The sequence below is a fragment of the Malaclemys terrapin genome, chromosome 6, assembly GCF_027887155.1.
Source record: "Malaclemys terrapin pileata isolate rMalTer1 chromosome 6, rMalTer1.hap1, whole genome shotgun sequence".
In the NCBI taxonomy this organism is placed as follows: domain Eukaryota; kingdom Metazoa; phylum Chordata; order Testudines; family Emydidae; genus Malaclemys; species Malaclemys terrapin.
Window position 1 is genome coordinate 15,207,300 of NC_071510.1, and position 20,244 is coordinate 15,227,543.

General features: G+C 41.9%; 1 protein-coding gene across 1 annotated transcript in view; it reads left to right on the top strand.

Moving 5' to 3' along the window:
• SUSD1 (sushi domain containing 1) overlaps window positions 1–19,884 on the top strand; it is a 92,637-nt gene extending 72,753 nt beyond the window's left edge. The window contains exons 17-21 of the mRNA XM_054032978.1: window positions 5,083–5,176; window positions 6,371–6,626; window positions 10,909–10,948; window positions 15,359–15,452; window positions 18,661–19,884. Of these exons, the coding sequence (XP_053888953.1) occupies window positions 5,083–5,176; window positions 6,371–6,626; window positions 10,909–10,948; window positions 15,359–15,452; window positions 18,661–18,796 (620 nt within the window). The 3' untranslated portion in view covers window positions 18,797–19,884. The remainder of the gene's footprint in view (window positions 1–5,082; window positions 5,177–6,370; window positions 6,627–10,908; window positions 10,949–15,358; window positions 15,453–18,660) is intronic.
• The last annotated feature ends 360 nt before the right edge of the window (window positions 19,885–20,244 follow it).

Genomic DNA, 20,244 nt, shown 5'->3' on the forward strand with positions numbered 1-20,244 from the left:
AAAAATTATTTACATCAGAAATGAATAATCATGAAACTGAAGGTCTAGAAAGAGGTATTTGCCCTAAAGGAATGAATTCCACAGCATTATGTTTCCTCCATGAATAGTTTTGTGGTGCCCCTCTCATTCTAGGGTTTTCTCACACATTGCATCCCAAATGGAATTCCGTAACCTTAGGAGGAAAGAAAACAGCTTACCATTGTTCTGCTCATGTGCAAGTAGGAATAGAGTCAGGCTAACTCACCCAACTGCCCTCATGGTTGGGGGATCTTTAATTTATTTTTCTTTTTTCAAATGTTAAAAATTTCTGCCTTCCACTGAGGGAGGAAGGGACTGTAGGAAACATGTGGATTTACTGTGGATATTCCCTGCTATTTGTGCTATCATGACAGACCTCCCAGGGGGTGATGAGTTACAACGTATACCTCTTAGAAAACAAAAATTACAGAGAAATGATTTTCTGTTTCAGTGAAGCAAGCAGGGGGACTGATGACAACCAGTAATATAAATATGTGTTTTTATGTGACAGGAATTTAGTCTCCAATCCTGCAAACATTTATGTGTGATGTATTTAACTTTAAATATGTGAGTAGTCCTATTGAAGCTCCTGGGACTGCTTGAATGAATAAAATTTAAGCACATGCATAACTGTTGACAGGATCGGTGCCATAAACTAGCCCAGTGCTATTGTCTATGAGAGGTTGTGTGTGAAATCCTTCCTCCGTGTATAAACTTAATCTCCTTTCAGTGTGTTGTGGGTTTCAACAGGTCTCTGTTTTGGCCCCTTCCATTTCTCTTTCTGCATCCTGTCTCTGGGCAGTCGCATTGACAAATACGGCTCCAGCTGTCATCGTTATGCTGATAACTTGCAGATTTACTTCTGCACGCCTGACCTGTCTCCTCCTGGCCAAACCAAAATCTCAGTTTAGTTTTCTGACATCTTCCCATAGACCAACCTTCATCTTAAATGCAACCTGGCCAAAACAGAGCTCCTAATCATTCCCCCCAGTCTTCCAGGATACCACCACCCTCCTCCCTTTTGGCCAGGCCCAAAGCCTGGGCATTTTCTTTGACTTGGCCCTTTCTAGATCTTCACATCCAGGCCACATCTAAATCTTCGCATTTCTTCCTGCATAACATCTCTTAAGATATGGCCTTTCCTCTCTGTCTGCACAACTAAAACTCTCATCCAGGCCCTTATCTTTCATGTCTCAACTGCTCCAGTGGTCTCCTCTCTGGCCTTGACAAATTCCATCTTGCTTCAAATTCTGCTGCCAGGAGCATTTTCCTGACTTGTGACATTGATCCCATCTCTTCCCTCTTTGCACCTCTCCACCAGCTTCACCTTCTTGTCTGCATCAGACACGAACTACCTGTCTTCACTTTTAAGGCCTCCACATCCTAACCCCGCCTTACCGAGCATTTCGCACATGGGACCCCTGCATTTGTTCTGCAAATGATTTCCAGTCTTGATTGCCAATTTTAAAATAATTTGCAACAAACCACTTTGTTTTTTCCCCCCTCACTCGTGGGAGAAGCTCTCCATAAACATTTGCAAAGCCACCTTGTTGTTCTCCTTCAAATCCCTATTTAAACTCTTCTCTGTCATGATGCCTACAAATAAATGGTTAGGCAGCTAGGCTCTGAGACCACTGCTTTTCATGCTGACCAGTAATGTCTCATTAGTTACTTGTGCTCCCTCATCTGTCTCTCTCTCTCTATCCACCTTTTCTCTCTTGTCTCACGTGTATAGACTGTAAGCTCTTTGGGTCTCTGTGATAGGTATTGTACAAACATAACAATGGAGTCCTAGCCTCTGGTCTCTACTACAATACAAATAAGTAATAACAATAAAGTGGAACCAGCCAGTTTAATTTTCACTGATGCAACTGAGTGAAATGCAAAAAGGAAGCAAACAGAATATAGTTAATGACACCACTCCCTTCACACCCCCCCCCCCCCCAAATTAACATTCCATGAGGTGGTGTTAAAAACACAGAAAAGGGCCCTCTCCCATTATATTGTTATTAAAAATCAATATATTTGTCTTAAGTGACCTTTTTAAGTTCATTTTTTCTCTCTTCTAGTGGGCTTTTTTGGTCATCTCCTCAGAAGATTCTGTGATAGTGGTTTTCTTCAGGTTAAAAATTCTTTGCCTTTCAGCATAACATACATGTTGTTTCATATGTTGTACTTATAGTCTCTCCTCATAACCAGTGCTATTTAATCAGTACTGCTACATAACCCTCACTTATACCATTAGTACTTATTCCATTTCTTTATTTTAAATGTGAAAATATAATAAGATTTTTTTCATCAAAATCCCCAAACAACCATAAAATCCTTAAAACAATGTGTTTGCAAGAATGTCAGTTATGCAAATGGCATTATTTCAGCAGAGAATTGTTTTCAGTTATAGCGGGGCCTGAACGAGAACCCTTGATTTGACTTCCTTGAACTTGAGGAAAGATACCATCTGGATGCAAACCTTGTGGCTCAGTTGCATCACTATTTTTAAAGCATTATCAGCAGCAGAGAATGGCATCTAGAAAAGCAGAGAAACCCAAACAGGGCTGCTCTAGTGCAAATGAAGGATTTCTAAAAGGGTGGTAAGCCAAATGATTAACTAGCCATAAGCATATGTTCATTTTAAATAGAGACATATTTAAAATGAGCCACAAAGAAAATACTATCCTTTTAAATGGAGTCATTCTGACTGTAGTATGTATAGTAAAGTAAATTTCAGTGCTGTCCTAGTCATATAGTATTGGTGGAGTGCAGAAGCTCAGCTAATCAGAAAGACCTTAAAGATTCCTGCTATCAAGATTTGATAGTATAATGAAAGTGACACTGTTCATCACATGTGTAGTGATTAGTCTGTGCAGTCCTAAGGCTTCCGTTGTAAACTGCGACTGTAAAAAGTCAGAGGCCTCTGAGATTTAAAACAGGGACAAGTAAATTAGGAATCTTAATGTTTCTCACAGGAATGGCCTGATTTTTTAAAAACATCTGCTTGATAACAAACAAGTGAGTTGCATCAATATCATCCAAGAGCTAGCAAGTTTGAGCTGGGGTTGTGTTGCTCAAATGGTATGGACGGCAACGCTGGCTTTAGTTTTTTCCATGGCCGAGTTCTACGCACCGGTTTGGGGAAGAATCTCGCACACAGACCTGATCAACATCCAATTAAATGTGGCTCTGAGACTTGTAAGTGGCACCCTGAAGACCATGCCACTGCCTTAGATTCCAGTCCTCGCAAAGTCCTTTCTCCAACCATCTGGTGAGAGATGGCTATGTTGCACGAGTACAAGAAAGTTCTTGCTCATCCAAAGTTCTTTGTTCATCCACCTCACGCTTGCCTTAAGTCCTGCTGGCCATTCTGGGTGGTTGGAGAAGCTCTTCTGTCATCCAGCTTCAACTCAGAAAACCCCTGGCAGATGCAATGGGCTGGCTCTGACATAAACAACAAGCATCTTGTACATGATAGCACTGTCAAACGACCTGGTTTCTTGCTCTGCCAAAGACAGTGGATGACCATCAACCATATTAGGACATTACACAGAAGATGTGTACACCTGATGCACAAATGGAGAATCAAGGATTTGCCGCAGTGCAAATGCAGAGTCTTCCAAACCATTGAACGTGATGTGAACAAGTGCCCCATCTTGTCATTTCCAGGAGGTATAGCCTCTATCTGTGCTGTTTTCCTATTTCACTTGCAATGCTATTACATGTGCTTTCTGCTGTGTTTTGGCTTCCAGCTAACACTGTGACCCAGCTCAAATATTCTTGCCATAAAAATGAAACTCATGGTGAATTGCCAAATTCCTGGCCTACCAGCACTGATTCTGAGAGGGGTATTTGGAGCGGGGTTTGGTTGAAGATAGGGGTGAATACTGGCACTTTTAGGTTTGTGTCACTGTGAAGTTTGAAAGATGCTGCTTCAAGCTGGTGGCCTGTAATCCTGATAGAATGTTTTTATAGTAATTTACCTGAAGACCAAGAGGGGTAGATGTTAATGGCAAGCCACTGAATTTGGGGCTGCAGCTTTTCACTCTTGATCAGGAATTTTCCCACACAATGGCTGCCCTGCATTAGGTGCTGCCATTGTTTCTGACTTCATGGAGGTGGTCTGAAGGCTTTATTTTTCCCCTGGGGATTGTTAAATTTTGATGTTCTGCAGGCCTGGTAGTTGACTGATTTTTGGCACACATTAACGTTCTGGCAACATGCATTTTTCTTAATGTCAAATACTGCACATGGAAGAACTTCCTCATAAAGTCCTCCTGTTTCCTGGGGTGAGAATTAAACCAATTTTAAAATTTGGGATTGTTGCTGCTTTACGTCTTATCAGGGCAGTCTGGAGAGACTTAGATGTGCTTAAAGTTTTAACAGCTTGTATTTCTGACCAGTTACCCAATGTGGCAAAGATTCCAAACTTTAAAGGGACTTGTTGCTTGCTAGGCCTGGGTAGTTACTGGTTAGTGCCCTAAAGCTGTTTTCCTCTTTACACTGCCTGTCTGAAATTCAATACAAAGCTCAGATCGGTTAGACATTTTAGGCCTTGTGCACTTTGGCGAGGATTAAAAAAAAAAAAAAAAATCCTGAATTAAAGCTTCTCTTGACTGTGCTGGATGTCAAAGAAAGGGAGGGTATAAAATAGGAATCAAAGAAAGCTACTGCACCAGAATTTATTTTCCTACCTTTGAGTTCTCCAGTTGAGGGGGCTCTTGTAAGTTCAGGGAAGTACTTGCTGAAAGTCTCCGATGACAGCTTAAAATATTTGACTGAGGTATTCAAGGTCTACAAGAAGTAAGGTTCAAATCTCGTATATTTGTTTTCCCAGGTTGAGTCTGCTGATATGCAGTTCAATCAAAATAAAAATCATCTCCAATATTTGTTAACCAAAAACGTTGTCTGTACATTTTAAAGTATTTTGTATTCAGATTTGAATCTAAAGCACAGCTCTAGCTTTCAGGGTTAGCATTTTGGTTACTGTGCTGTGTGAGAAAAAGCTTACTGCCCTCAGACTTGGATTATTCCTCAAACTTTTCTAAAGTACTGATTCTGTTTGCTTTTTAGATCCTCCATTCCCAGAAATAGAGTTTGTTACCGTACAAGGTCCTGCACCAGCACTTAGCCTACGAAAAGCAGAAGATAGAAATGGACCTATCAGGTCTGTGGGTTTTTTGTTTTTTTTTACATGCTCCCGACTCTCTCAAAATATATTTTTTAAGTATTGATCATTTAGATGTTTGTATATTTTAGACTGTCTTCAATTAGATAATTTTATTAGCAATGGGACCAAACCAGAAAGTTTGAAGCCAGGTCCAATCTTCACTGTAATTTGTGATTGTTCAGATCTGGAGTTTTGCTTCAGGTTAACTTCTCCTTTTTGGACCACAATTCTGTCCTCAATTACTCTGAATTTATGCTGGTGTAACTCCATTGGCTCAGTGGAGCTACACTAGATATTCATTGGTGTAACTAAGAGCAGTTTATAATTGTTGTGTGTAAACCACATTATACAGCTTGCAGGAAATTCTCTAGTAGCCAATAGGAAATTAAGAAAGAAGGTCTATTCTTCAAATCCTGATAAACAGCAACACCATATTCATTTACTGGTACCAAAATGAAAAATACTCTTTGGAGTAGAGAGTTTTAACTCTGCTGACGTATGTTGGTAAGTGCCTGGGAAATGAGAGAAACGAGTTACTGTAACTCACGTTATAGTAAGGCAGGAAATATTTGGAAGTGAAAACATAGTGCAGGAGCCAAAGGACAGTATAACAGAACAGTGCACGTACTCTGAGAGTTGCTCTTTTTTGTGGGAGGACATCACACTCTGAACATTTAGTGAACTCGAGGGACAAGTTTCTAATTAAAGTCTAATAGATGGGAGCTCTCGTCACCTTCTTGATACTGGAAAGAGCATCTTTCTGGGAAATAAGGAACAAATAGGTTTTAATAGGTTGATAATGTCTTTCAGCTCCACTTTGGCTACAACGAGAAAGTTGTGTGTTGGATGAATTGAGCAAACAGGCAGTTTGTAGTGATTCATAGTTGGCAATTCTCATACGAAAATACTAAATAAGCGTGCCCAATCATGTTAAATGTGTGTGTGCAATTTGGAAAATTAGCCTTATGATAGGCATATATAGTCTGTTTTATACAGAGGGCAATAAATAGCACGTATATAAAGGGAAATATTTCACCCACACATGGAAAGAGTTCACCCGGGATGTTAGTGATTTGAAAACTATTAAACAAAGGGCCAAAATATTTGAAAGACTAAATTTAAATATGATTTCTCTCTGGTGTTTAATGCATGGAAATGAATGCTGATGGCTGCTTTTCTGTTTCATTCTAGTTTTTATCAAGTGATTGTGCTTCCCTTGGCCTTGCAAAGCACATTTACTTGTGATTCCTTGGCTGCTGTGACTTTCTTTAGCAATGCCACTGATGCTGAGGGGTATGTGGCAGCTGAATTCCTCGCCAAGGATGTTGCTGACAACATGCTGATCTCTCTTGGAGACAGACATTACTATGGGGCATTCTATAATGCTCCCTTAAAGCAGGGGAAAGATTACTGTGTGGTACTGAGAATTATAAGCCAATGGAATAAGGTAATGGGTATTTTAAATAAACTTTTCTCTGAGTCTTTGTTGAATGAAAGAAGTTTTAATAGGAAAATCAGGGGAAACTTTTATCTTTTTGTTCTGTTTTGATGATATTGTCAGGGACAAGAAGTTGATGATATAAAACCCTGAAGTAGCCATTTTAATTGCTTGCAGATCTCTTCACCATTGTAATGCAGAAGTGATTCTGGATGCTGAAATATAAACAAAGGAAAGGATTAGGGATTTAGTGCCAACTTCTGCCTTCAGGGATGGGTGCACAAATCCCACTGATTCATAGGTAATTACAGGTGCCTATAATTTACAGAGGCCATAATTTAGCCTTAGGGAGTGTTAGTATCTAAAAGTCACTCAACAGTAACATACGATTCTTTCTTTTGAGTCAAGTGCTTTTACTCTAAGGTATTCTGTTCTTCCAAGTGACGCTACAAGATGACCAGACTTTCTTTAATGGAGTTTTTTGTTTTACTTGCATTTTAGCCTTATAAATAACAGGGAATGTCAACTCTGGGCACCCCTGGTTTTGCGGGAAGACTTATTGGGAGAGCGTATATTGACACTCATACCTTTATTGAAGGGGCAGGGTTGTTGAATTTTCAACATTTGAGGAGAAGGAAGCCTTTTTAGTCATTGACGTTAAATAGGGCTGTGTAACGGCGTGAGACTTACCCCTGCGGCACCTCCTGCTGGTGTCCTGAGAATTCGCTCTTTTTCCAGCCTTGGAGTGCTCTCTGCAGGCCGACGTCTCGCTGCCGCTGGGCCCCCGTGTCCCTCCCGGACCTCGGTGCCCCATTATCTGGGGTGCTGCCCCCTGGCAGTAACCCCTCACTCTCAGGGTCTTCCCTCCCCAGGGACCCCAACCCCCTAATCCCACCTTGCCTCAGCCAGTGGCTACTGCCAGTCAGCAATGAGCCCCTGCTCCCTGGGGCCGACTGCAGTATAAGAGACAGTCATCACAGGCAAGGGGGTAGGACCTGCTGTCTTCCTCTACCACCAGTACCTCAGCGGTGGGCCTAGGACCAGACCCTGCAGCCTGGGGAGTCACCAGCCTGGAGCGCCCCTGCTCCTCTGGCCTTTCCCCAGCCCTGCTTCACCCCCCGTACCGTTACTACCAACAGCCAGGCCCCAGCAGTGCCTGTTTTCCCAAGCAGCCTGGGCTTTTCCTTACAGCCCCAGGCCTCTCCCAGGGCTGGCCTTAACCCTGCCTGGGCCGGAGCGGGTAACCACCCCGCTACAGGCTGTTTAATTTAATTAATTTAAAAAAATTAATCACGAGATTTAAAAAATTAATTGCAATTAATTGCAGTTTTAATCGCAGTGTTAAACAATAATAAAATGCCAATTGACATTTATTATAAATATTTTGGATGTTTTTTCTACATTTTCAAATATATTGATTTCAATTACAACACAGAATACAAAGAGTACAGCGCTCACTTTATATTAAGTAGTTATTAGCAAACACCAGACCAAAGAATTTTAAATAATGTGACTAAATTCCTAATTTGCTCAACTTTCACATTATTGTTCTTGTGAAGTCATCATTTCCGCATCATCCATCTGGGCTACACTAGACAAATTACTCGTTCCTGACAACGGATGTCAGCAATGGTTAATTTTTCTAGTGTAGACCAGGCCATAGAGTATTCCGGGTAATACAGGACCTGAAATTTCAAAAAAACAGAACTTTCATGTCTTCTTTATACATCATAAAGTAACCAAAAAGGGCACAATCCCATTCTTTTCCTTTTGCAGGTCACCTTTAAATATTCTCCTACAGTTTTGGAAACCCACGCCCCATAGCATTGTACATGAGAACCAGAAAATGAAAAGGGCTTTTAATAAAATTGCAACCTATGCACCAGTCCAAGCTGAGTGAAATGTGAAAGACTGAGGGAAATGTGAGGGACATCCACTTACGCTAGCCAAATGTCATGCCGCCTGATCCTCTCCAACAGGGAATGCTTGGAGAGCATCAGGGAAGAAGCTAGGAAAACGGAGATAATGGAAGAGTATCATTTTTCCTAATGATAAATTTGGCAGGTGACAAGTGGGAATTCTGGAGAGAGATGGGGCTTGGGAGATAGTGTCAGGCAATCGGTAGCTTTCATGAAAACCTCCATTAAGCAGAACAAATTGTCCATCTCTGGATGTGTTCTTCTCAGTGAGAGAGTGGTGTTATTTAATTAGCTCCAACCCATCTGGTGCCTGTTTCAGTCTCCACTGATTGCTTTATGGATTCCATACCTCTCAACCTGCCAAGGCCCAAAATGAAAGACACTGAAAAAATAATAGTGCTTGGAGCTTAAAATGATGTGGGATTCATTACTTTAGCATAAATAAAACCTTCTACAACTCCCATTTCATCATTCAGCATTTGTGGAGTGAATATGTAATAAAAGCAGCAGTAAGTCTGCGAGGGATGGAGGTAAATTTGGTATTCCAGTGAGAGGATTTTGTAGTGTTTAGTACAGGCATTGAAACGTCTAGGGATAGAAAGTTGAAATTTGGAATATAAGGAACCCCAATTGAGGGGAAAATGCCTTTAACTGTTCTGACAACTGGTCTTGAAAAATTCATGTTGCGCACACATGTGCAGTAGATTGCTTGTGTTTTCTCTCCTAAACTTGGAAAGCGCTCTGCTGCGGAAGGCTATACTGTCTATGGGTGCATGACTAACTTGTCTACATAGTGAAAATGGCAGTAGGTAGGCTGAAGCAAGGACTCCATTAGGATCTCTTGGCTCAATCCCAGGGGACCTTGTTAGGTGCGTGGTATTAGGGGAGGTTGCCTCATACAGAGTGAAGGCCTGCCGGTCTGTTTTTGTTCATTCTGTACCCTATCTTTTATCCTTTTAAACAGCTAGAAAATCCCATAGCAAAAACTATATTAAATATTATTGAGGTTGTATAGAAGCTCAAAATAAAGCCCCAAATGAAGATTGTCCCTTTGTGCAGATCCATCATGACTTAGGGCATCTCTACACTTACCTCTGGAGCGATCGATCCAGCGGGGGTCGATTTATCATGTCTAGTGAAGACTAGTGAAGCGATAAATTGACCACTGAGCACTCTCCCGTCGACTCCGGTACTCCACCGGAGCGAGAAGCATAGGCGGAGTCGATGGGGGAGTGTCAGCAGTCAATCTACCACAGTAAAGACACTGTGTAAGTAGCTCTAAATACGTCAACTACGCTATTTTCATAGCTGAAGTTGCATAACTTAGACCGATTTAGCTCATGTTCCCCCCACCCCCAGTATAGACCACGCCTTAGTCTTTAATTACATGATTACATACTATTTATCCACTGCAATAGTATACACCTCTACCTCAATATAACGCTGTCCTCGGGAGCCAAAAAATCTTACCGCGTTATAGGTGAAACCGTATTATATCGAACTTGCTTCGATCCACCGCAGTGTGCAGCCCCGCCCGCCCAGAGCACTGCTTTACCGCGTTATATCCGAATTCATGTTATATCGGGTCACGTTATATCAAGGTAGAGGTATACTTTTTTGTCTAAAACCTTCAATAAAATATATGTAAATACCAGAGTGCGTGTAAGTCATTTATATGTAAAGTACATAACACTTCATATTAAGTATACACCATAGAGTAGTACTGTACTTAAAATTCATATGTCTGAGGGTGTGAGATACAGAAAAAGAAAATAGAGAAGAGAACACATCAAAAGAGAGAGGAAAACTGATTAAACAAGATTTTATAGCAAGTCTGTCCCTAACAATATTTTGGATCATTATGAAAATTAAATTACTGTAAGTACTGTATTAAAGTTTCTTTAAAAATTATAAGGTGCTAAATGTGTATTCAAGGGTGGAGAAAACATTGTGTAATATATTATTCGCGACACAGTGAGTGACCATGTAATTAATCACTGTATAGGAATCTGTATATGCGAATAGGGGGCAGAGTTAAGACTTCAGGTGCAGCCTTAACTTTGGTATTTCCTAACTTTTTGAACGCTTAACCATGCAACTTTATAGCCCTCGTCATGTAGGGTTTTTAGATATCTGTTCTTTTCTATCCGAAAGATGAGAGCTAGACTTTCCTCAAAGTTTTCTCTTTAAACTGGTCTTTATAGCCTATAGCCTTCTCAGGAAAGCTTGGTGATCTAGCAAAAACATAGAATCCATTCCCCCTGTAATACATTTTAATGTTTCTTGTCTGAATGCCTTTGCGGTTGGTGTAGACTTGTTATTTAATACATATCCTGGGAAAATAGTGACATTGGTTATGTTTTTCTTTCCAGATAAGGACACAATCTTGTGCAGTTTGGGCACAAATTGAAGGTAAGGCGGTTTTTCATCTAATGAGAAAACAAAAGTTGTCATTGCATTGTCTGGCTATATCTTGGCATAAAACTAACATTTTCCGTGGCTTTTGTTTAATTCCCTGCTAGCAATGAAGTCCAGTGGAGCGTTACAAAGGTTAGATCAGGGTTTCTCCGCTTCTGGGTTGGGACCCAAAATTGGGTCGCCAGAATGTTTCACAGGGTGGCGTGGCAGCTCCTGTCCCACAGGGCTGGCTTGGCTCACCTCCCTTCTCCAGGCACTGCAAACTCTGGGGTCCTCGCGCCACTCAGGTTTGACCCAGCCAGCATGATGATGGGAGTCCAAGTAGGCCAAATTTGAGTGAGTGGCCCTGCAACCCCATGAGCCAGGTCACAACTCCACTCTCACAAATTTGGTCCAGTCAGGGGGGCGGGTTGCAACGCCTGGAGCAGAGAGACAAGCCCAGCCAGCTGGCGGGGGGAGGGGGGTGGAGGCAGGGCCCAACCAAAACCACCCCAGGGCCTTCACCCTCAGACTATTTACTGGGTCGTGACAGGCCATAAACATTTACAAATGGGCCTGCTCCAGCTGCTGTACTCCTCCAACCTACTGACATTCCACTGAGGCCAATAGATGGGGAGAACACTGCTGGAATTCTCAGCAGTTATACAGGTGTGCTATGATGGGCCACACTAGTGCATTGAGCAAACTGGTGAAAATGAAAACACCAAACTAGTAACATAAAAAGTGTATTTTCTGTTCATCAAAATGTCTGAACCCTTCAATTACTGTTTCTCCAGTGCAGTTACTGGAGAACTGACCTGTTTCTCCAGTTTGCTTTAAAGCATGAAACAAGGAAATTATCCTCAGTGCTATCTCCCGGGAATGAAAGGGCAGGCTAGTAGTAAGTGCTACAGAGAGATGGTGACTGGCATCACCTGTTATTTGAGTGCCTGTACAAGCAGTCTCTGCCCTGAGGAGATTCTGGCCTCCTCCTCCAGCTAATTGATAATATAGCTGTTTCTTGTCTGTTGCATCTCAAGCAGCCAGTGTTGATAGGAGAAAGGCAAAGAAAATGAAAGAATACTTGCCTCTGGATTCTCCAAACAAGAGATCTCTTTGGGTAAAAGGAATTCAGAAAAGCAAAGCCAACTTGTTTCTTCCTTCTCTCGCTCTGAAATTGCGTAACTTAGACCGACATCCTCACTTGCTTTTTTGGTAGAAGATTAATCAGGGAATTTTAATGCAAATTATTTAACTAAATGAGTCACTAAAGCTCTGGAACTTTCATTCTTCTCTGGTGTACGTTATCCATGGGAAAACTACATTTTGTGAAGTATGAAAGCTTTTATGCCTGATGCAGAGTAGAATCTAAGAGTCAGAAATATCCCAAAAATTCTGACTGGTGGTTTTGATCTGTCAGTACCGAGTAAGACAGAATTATTGCTGGAGAATGAAGTGGTGTTGTAGCCATGTTGGTCCCCGGAGATTAGAGAGACAAAGTGGGTGAGGGAATATCTTTTATTGGACCAACTTCTGCTGGTGAGAGAGAAGCTTTTGAGCTTACACAGAGCTCTTCATTCATTGCTGGCCGGGGCGGCTCTATGTATTTTACCGCCCCAAGCACGGCAGTGAGGCAGCCTTCGGCGGCATGCCTGCGGGAGGTCCGCTGGTAATGCCGATTCGGCGGTATGCCTGCGGGAGGTCTGCCGGTCCCGCGCCTTCGGCGTACCCGCTGCTGAATTGCCGCTGAAGTCGCAGGACTGGCGGACCTCCCGCAGGCTTACCGCCCCAGGCACGCGCTTGGTGCGCTGGTGCCTGGAACCGCCCCTGATTGCTGGAGTGACATTGCTAAAACCCAATTTTCAGACAGGATAAAATTTCCATTTTCTTCCTCAGTCAGGCCCCTTCCCAATGATTCTCTTTCTAAAAATACTGTATTTTCAGGAGCATCACATGTTTGTTTGTTTTTTCCTTGGACACACTTACCTTTTCTCCCATGAATTGAAGGAATTCTTTCTTGCCACACTTAAGATCCTCTGCAGACCAGCAATAGCCTCTGCAGTTCTGGCTCTCAGAAACTCGACCAGCTTCAGGGAGTTGGCAGCTGTGGAGGCTGCCTGTTTTTCTAAAGAGTATTTTTCCTGTTGGTAAGAGCTGCAAAATAACTAGCGCTAGTAGAAACTTGTGCACCAAAAGGGTTTTTTGATGAAAAATGCTGCGTTCATCAAAATGTGTAGAACAACGTGTCTGGTTTTGATAACATTTTGTTTAGGGGAAAAAACCTGAAATGAAGTGTTTCAGCACCATTGAAACGTCCTGGTTTTTGACATTTTTTGAATGGAATGTTTCTATTTTTTTTTTTGTTGCTAAACAACTTTTTGAAACTAAATTAATTGATTTTTACATTAAAATATTAATTCTTAAAAGGTTGAAATCAGACGAAAATGTTTTGGTTTGATCAAAACAAAATGTTGCTACCGAAACTAATTTTTTTTTAAAATTATGTTTCATGGGAAATTTCAAAATGGCTTGTTTGTCTACTAGTTCAGAACGGGGGACAGTGTTTTGAAATTGTGGACTTTCCCATGACGTGGAAATCTGGTTCCTGCTCAATACTAAAAATAACGATGCAGCCACAGAAAACTACCCCTTTCTCATATCTCTGTCTTCTGTCCACCCCTAGAATACCGCTGCGACCCTCTAGCGTGCAGCTGGATTTTTCTCTTTGGGAGGGGGCAAAGGAGAACTGGAAGATGGGTGCGGGAATGGGGCTTGTCTTTCCATTCTGTCTCCACTTCCCCCTAGATAGGGCAGTCTTCCAGTCAACCAGTATCCATGGCCTTATGGGACTTGTACAACTGGAAAGGCTGTGAGAATTTTTGAGAGGCTGAGTTCCTTAAGGAGTGCTTCTTCATTCCACTTGCAAAACAGAGGAAGATCTAGACATTCAATACAACCATGGCTATTTAGACCAGATTTCTCTGTGGCAGAGGCCTTCTAGTGAGGCTTTGATTATAATCCGTTAAATTGCTGTAATAAAGAGTGCTAGAGTAGTGATGGAAATAGGCTTCCAGCCTTATAATTAAGAGCGGTCTGAATAAAATCAGAATGTAGTGATTTTAACTAAAATATAGTAATACACAGGGGTGAAAAGTCCCTTTTTTTTTTTTTTGTTTTTTTGTCGTGTTAGTCTGTTCCTGGATATTTGATTTTTTTATATATGAAAACTGGTTTTGTGATGAAGTAAAGGTGTATGTATTTTTTTAAGTTCTGACCAAAATTGAACATGTACAGAGGCTGATCAAATACTGCACGTAAGATCTTAAAACCCCGATTCTGAAATGATCACTGGTAGTCATTTTCCGTGACTACAAGTAAGCACTATGACTGCAGACCCTGATCTTGCAGTCACACAGGCGCATGTTGTTTCTTGTGCATGTGTAGAAAATAAGAAGTGACTCATGCAGTCAGAGCAAAGAGTTATTTGCATCATTTTGATAGAGTTGACTCTTGAAAAGTTTGGTAACAAATGACAGCTCCTTCAAACTTATTTCTTCTGAAATACTATGATGGGGAAATGGCTTGCTCTTATCCTGATTGAAAACTTCGGGGCTCAGTCATTATGTATTTATATGCAGATTATTCATTCTTCTTCCCCTCAGGCACGTGCCATTTTTAGTTTACCCCCCTCTCTCAGTTCTCATTAACACAAATACACCTCTATCCCAATATAACGCTGTCCTCGGGAGCCAAAAAATCTTACCACGTTATAGGTGAAACCGCGTTATATCGAACTTGCTTTGATCCGCCAGAGTGCGCAGCCCTGCCCCCTCCCCTGGAGCGCTGCTTTGCCGCGTTATATCCGAATTCGTGTTATATCAGGTCGCATTATATTGGGGTAGAGGTGTATTTGAGGGATTTGTTCATGTGCTACAGCAGTCTGTTCTCCCCAGATGTGATTCCGTGGTGTTCATATTGCTGTAGGTACCATCCTAAAAAAGGAAATAGTACCCAGGTTGCAAGAATTTGGAGGAGAGGAGTTGAGCCATTTGATGACGGATTGGTTAGTAGCACCAGAGACACCCTTGTCTTATGACTTTGACTGAAACACATGATGGTGTTAGAGGAAAAGGATCTTGATTTACTTTGACTGTCAAAAGTAAAAAAAAAAAAAGGGGGGGGGGAGGTGGAGAGCAGGAAAGTAATAGACAGGAAAATGTAATCTCTTTTGAGAAATATACCATTAATCTCATTTCTTCAGCTGGCTGCTGGCCATTGGATGTTCAGCTCAATTACTGCTTGATGGAGCAATAAATCCAGAGTAAGAGTTTAACTTTGATTTAGGCAGTGAATCACAAGACTGTGCTGCACCATGGACCATTTTTGGTATTTGTTTTCTTGAACTGTTGGATGTTTTCCTTTCAGATTTATCACCCGCTCTGCAACATATGATTCTTGCTGGATTAGGGTCAGTCACTGCTGTCTGCCTTATACTGTTCTTGTCCTTCTTGGCAGCACGGTATGTTACGTTAACTATTAACTTTAATTTGTAGCTCTCTTAGGGGGAAGGGATTGCATGTTTTGTTTATCAAACAGCCTTTCTCAACCAACCTCCTCTGTTAAGGCTTATCAGATGGTTAGAAGCTACATGAGGAGTTCCCCACTTTCCCTGTGCTGTGAGAGATCCATGCATTGAACTGACTAGCTGATAAAGTACAAGCCCATTTCTCCTCAAAGTTTTGGGGGGAGCATCAGCAAAAATGGGGATTCATCTAACTAGAAGAGGGAATGGGAAAGCAGTTCTCATCAAAGCTTCAGATCAGAGCGGTTTCAGTTGAATGGCGGATAGATAAATGAAGTTATGCTGGTGCTGTTCTGAGACTAAAGTAGCCGTTCTCAATGGCAACACTGCTGTCATGTCCATACTCATGACCTGTTGGTTCACCTACAATCGTCACCGTTAAAAACATCCTATTTTTGTTGTAAGGAGCCATCCAAAGGAACAGTAGAACTCAGTTGCTTAGTAGAGGTGGGCCTTTAATGAAACGTTGAACAAAAATGATGGTAAAATCTTGGGGAGATTGTTAAAGTGGCTGCTTAGAACATGGGCTGGAGATGATCCTTCATGCAGGGACAGTAACTTTAAAACTGCTCTTCTTCCAAGGCAAAACACATTATTTTGTTCTGTAATCCTGTGGGGCGGTGGGAGGTTTATGAGTAAAATGCTCCTTAATAAAAATTTAATTGTAGCTCTAAATATGTCTTTGCCCAAACCTTTTCCTCTATGGAATTTGCCATTCTTCTCACTTATGTATCACATGAGAGGCCAGTTGCCGGTGATTTCTGGGAGGTGAGATACAGCGCTCTGATCAATTAAGCTGCTTATTTGGCATTCAGAAATAGAATGGCATGAGAGAGTGTTTCATTTCATAAAGAGATGGGGAGCAGAAGGGAGAGGGATTATTTGGGGTTGGCTACGTTTTAATTAGATTCTTGTGATCTAAATTCCACAGCGAAGGTTCCAAAGCCTGGCTGTGCTCTTGGCAGTATTTCAGGAGGAAAGCGATAGCCACGTTCCCTTGGCAGCAAAGCATTACGATGAACTTCACAAAGTACTGCAGGTTTTTTAATGTTTTTGGAATAGGGTGTTGGGCCTAAACCAGCCTTCCAAGTAAACTGGGCTAGAATCATCTCCAGGATCTGTGCTGCCTTCTGACACAGGGGCCACTTGCAGCAGAAAGTCAGCCCAAGGGATGTTGTGGTAGAACAAGGAGTCAGCAGTTGTCTCTTCATCGGGGCAGTGGACCAGAGTAGGTCAAGGGAGATGGAGAATCCCCTGACATTCCCTGAGCAGCCTGTTTTCATGAGGCCTCTGGTAGAGGTTGAGGCTGGCTCTTTCCCAAAGGAATGTCTGAGAGGGACAGAGAGTGGAAACCCCATATTCCCTCTGTCCTGGATACCCTCCCCACCTCTGGGTATAACAGTCCCCGTGTTCATGGGTACCAAGTATCCCTACTTTCTGTAAGTATCAATCTACCACATTATCTAATCTCCTGGGAGAAAATCAAGCACTGGGAATGGGCACAGTAACAAGGTTTCTACTCAGAGTGCTTGCTCGTGTCGATTCCATTCTAGGTGCGCGCGCCCATGTTCGCAGCCGTCGGTACCCATAGGGCCAGCTGTGGTGCCCTCCAGCGTGCCGCACTCACACTGCGGTATATCAGCCACCGCTGGCCCACGCCCTCTCAGTTCCTTCTTACCGCCCGGGGTGGTCAGTCGGAGCACCTCTCTTGCGTGGCAAGAACTAGCGGTTTCTTCCTTTGGACTTTGGGCCTTTGTTTGATTTTTGTTAGTATTAAGTAGTTGTTCAATTGCAATTGAATGCTTGGTCCTTCCTCTCTGCTAAGACGGAACAGGTCAGCTTAAGGCAGAGAAAGTCTGCCACAGCTGTAACCCTTGTATTTTGCTGTCAGTGCAGCAATAGAAGCAGTGAAAACATAGCAGTGCTGACTAATTTCATAGAGCAAATGAGCGTTTTGTGTGATTTTATCTATTGCTAGCCTTCATTTGGTGTTGGTGTAGGCCTGGCTTGACATAAGTAACTTGCCTCATTTCTTAGTGGGCATAATTGAGAAGGTGAATGGAAGGTTAAGTTGTAAATAGGGGCTTGACAAACTGTATGTTGGAGTGAGGATGTCTGTGCTAGCTAAGATAAGCAGCAACACCTGGATGCTAGGGACTATGGGCAAGATAAACATAGAATGTAACATATGAACAGCACATGTACAGGGAAAATGTGTGGTGTAAAGAATTGCAAATGCAATTTGATGTGTAAATAGATATAAAGGAAGAGTTTGGTGTAACTTTGGATGTGTGGTACCCCCTATCCCCACCCTCTATGCCTGAGTCTGGTCAACGCAGCATAGCTTTGCTGTCTGCCAAATAAAGGAACCTGAAGTGTTCTCCCAGAACTGGACAAGGGGTTCTGGAAATGGTGTCAGAGCGAATCCCAGTAGTTGCGTTATTATTTCTGTGGCTTCTAACACCAGAGAGAGCTTCCTTTGGCCAGCATCATCATGCAAGAGCCGAGTGGCTTGGGTGTCCGAATGACCTTATGACAGCGGACCAGGTTTTGAATTCATTCTGAAAACTGCTGATTGGCTTCACTGGGGCTGTTCGTCAGAATAACTGCTCACCCATGGCAGTAAGTGCTTTCTGAATCTGGCTCCGGAAGAGAGCTTGCACTCTGAGGTGTTTACAGCCATAGAGAATATACCTTATTTTTTCAAAAATAACTTTAAAATATGCATTAGCCCAAATTTGCTGCTTATTAGAATTTCCTGCCCTTCCCTCACCTCCATCTGTTACTCACTCCTGGCATTGGGCTTCCTGCTGTCTGCCGATGCCCATACAGACACAGAAGTTTAGTGGCAAGACTGCAGCACTCTTGTAAGCTGTGTTTGTACCTGAGCTCTGTCGGTGCCAAGATTAAACTGGGGCGGTGCTTTTCACAGGACATTTCCGCTCTTAGAGTACTCTCCTTCTACTACTGTACAGTCGTAGTAAAGTTCACCATTTATATAGTGCCTTCCATTTTCAGAGCTCTATAGAAACCTTCTTGCCTGTTTATCTTATAAATAGAAACTAGCTGTCCTGTAAGTTCTGTGCTTGAATTCTTATTTGAATATTTGTTTACCTAGATTTTTTTTTCCTTTCTCCCTCACCAGTTCTTATCTGCACAGCACAGTCCATATACCTCCAGCTGCACTGGCCAAAGGAGTATCCTATGAGACTACCATAGATGCTGCAGGAGGGGGTATTGCATCATCTTTCCTAGAGATTGAAAGTGTGTCTCTTCTGTAATGCATTCATCCCCCATTTGCCTAGAAGACAGAAGGAGAGAGAATCCAGAATCTCTTTGTTACATCAATACTGCATTGCCCTTTACTGTATCTGCACACCATACGCCAACGACTACATGGATAGTTGGCGTTTGAAATGGAAAGTGAGATACTCGGGCCTTCCTTGATTTCTTCATTACTTTTAGCGCAGTTTAGGACTTTCACCAAGGTGTGTATGTCAGAAGAAACGTGCAAGGACATTTCCAAGCCTCTATGTACAGGTGAAAGGCTTTTAACCCTCCTAGAAATGTGGATACCCAGTATAACAGCTGTCTTGGAGTATGTTGTTGCTGTTAGTAGTATATAGTTCAAATGAAAGAACAAAATTCTTTTAAGGCCAGACAGTATTCTGATACCCTCACAGTGAGTACACTTGACTCCACAAATGGTCCTGTTGATTTCAATGGGATTACTGAAAGAGCAAATTGCTATTTGAAAATCAATTAGGTCCATAATCTGTTTTAGAATGTCAGAGAACAGTAGCCCCTCACCCCCCCAAGTTAAAACCAAAAAGCAGCTGTTGCTTGACCAAATAGAAAGCTCAATCCGCTAAAAGTAAGTGTAGCTTCAATAAAAAGTTTCAAAGTGTTACAGAGTTGAGTAATGACACTTAAATATGTGTTACCAAACAGATGTGTTCAGGCGGTATTAAGGATTACTGCAAATAAACTACAAAATACTACATGCACCTATATAACATTGACTTAAGTGCAGTGTGCTAATCAACTGTGCAGCATTAATGATTTGTGATTTTTTTTTTAATAAGGAGCTACATGTCTTCAATTGCAATTTATTTCATCTCTATCTTCTGTCATAATTTACAGTTGTGGAGAATCGTGAAGATCACATGTTTAATGTAACATCTGGTTAATATAACTTGATATGGATAAAATTAGCCAATTTGCTGGTGATGCATTCAGGATTAGTGAATTTTTCCTGTATAAGAAAGTTTCAAGTACTTTTGATTTTACTTCAGTTCCTGTCCAGAAGTCACTCCAGAATGATAGCAAAATCATGCTAACTAGTGAAATAAAAAGATCTTAATTTTTAGCCCTGCGTTGTCTTGTTTTTTCAAGTTATGATTGTTTTTGATGTATGTTTGCTTTCGTACTCTGTATCAGGGTGTACACAGTAATCTTTTTGTTTGTTTTCATGTGTTGCTGACCACTCTTTGAAGGGTGTTTTAGGTTTAGTCACACTATCTCTGGTTTTGGTTGTGCTGTTTTTTAGCACTAAAAGAGGTTATTTTAAAATGTAGAGTATTACAGACTTCAGGAGTCTGTTGCTACTGGCTGAGGCAAACTGCAATTGAAAATGACAAGGGAACCTTTTTATTCTCAGCTTGTGGACACTGGTGCAGGTGTGGTGCAGGTGCGGATGTGGTGTGGATACTCCTGCGGGCATTTCTGT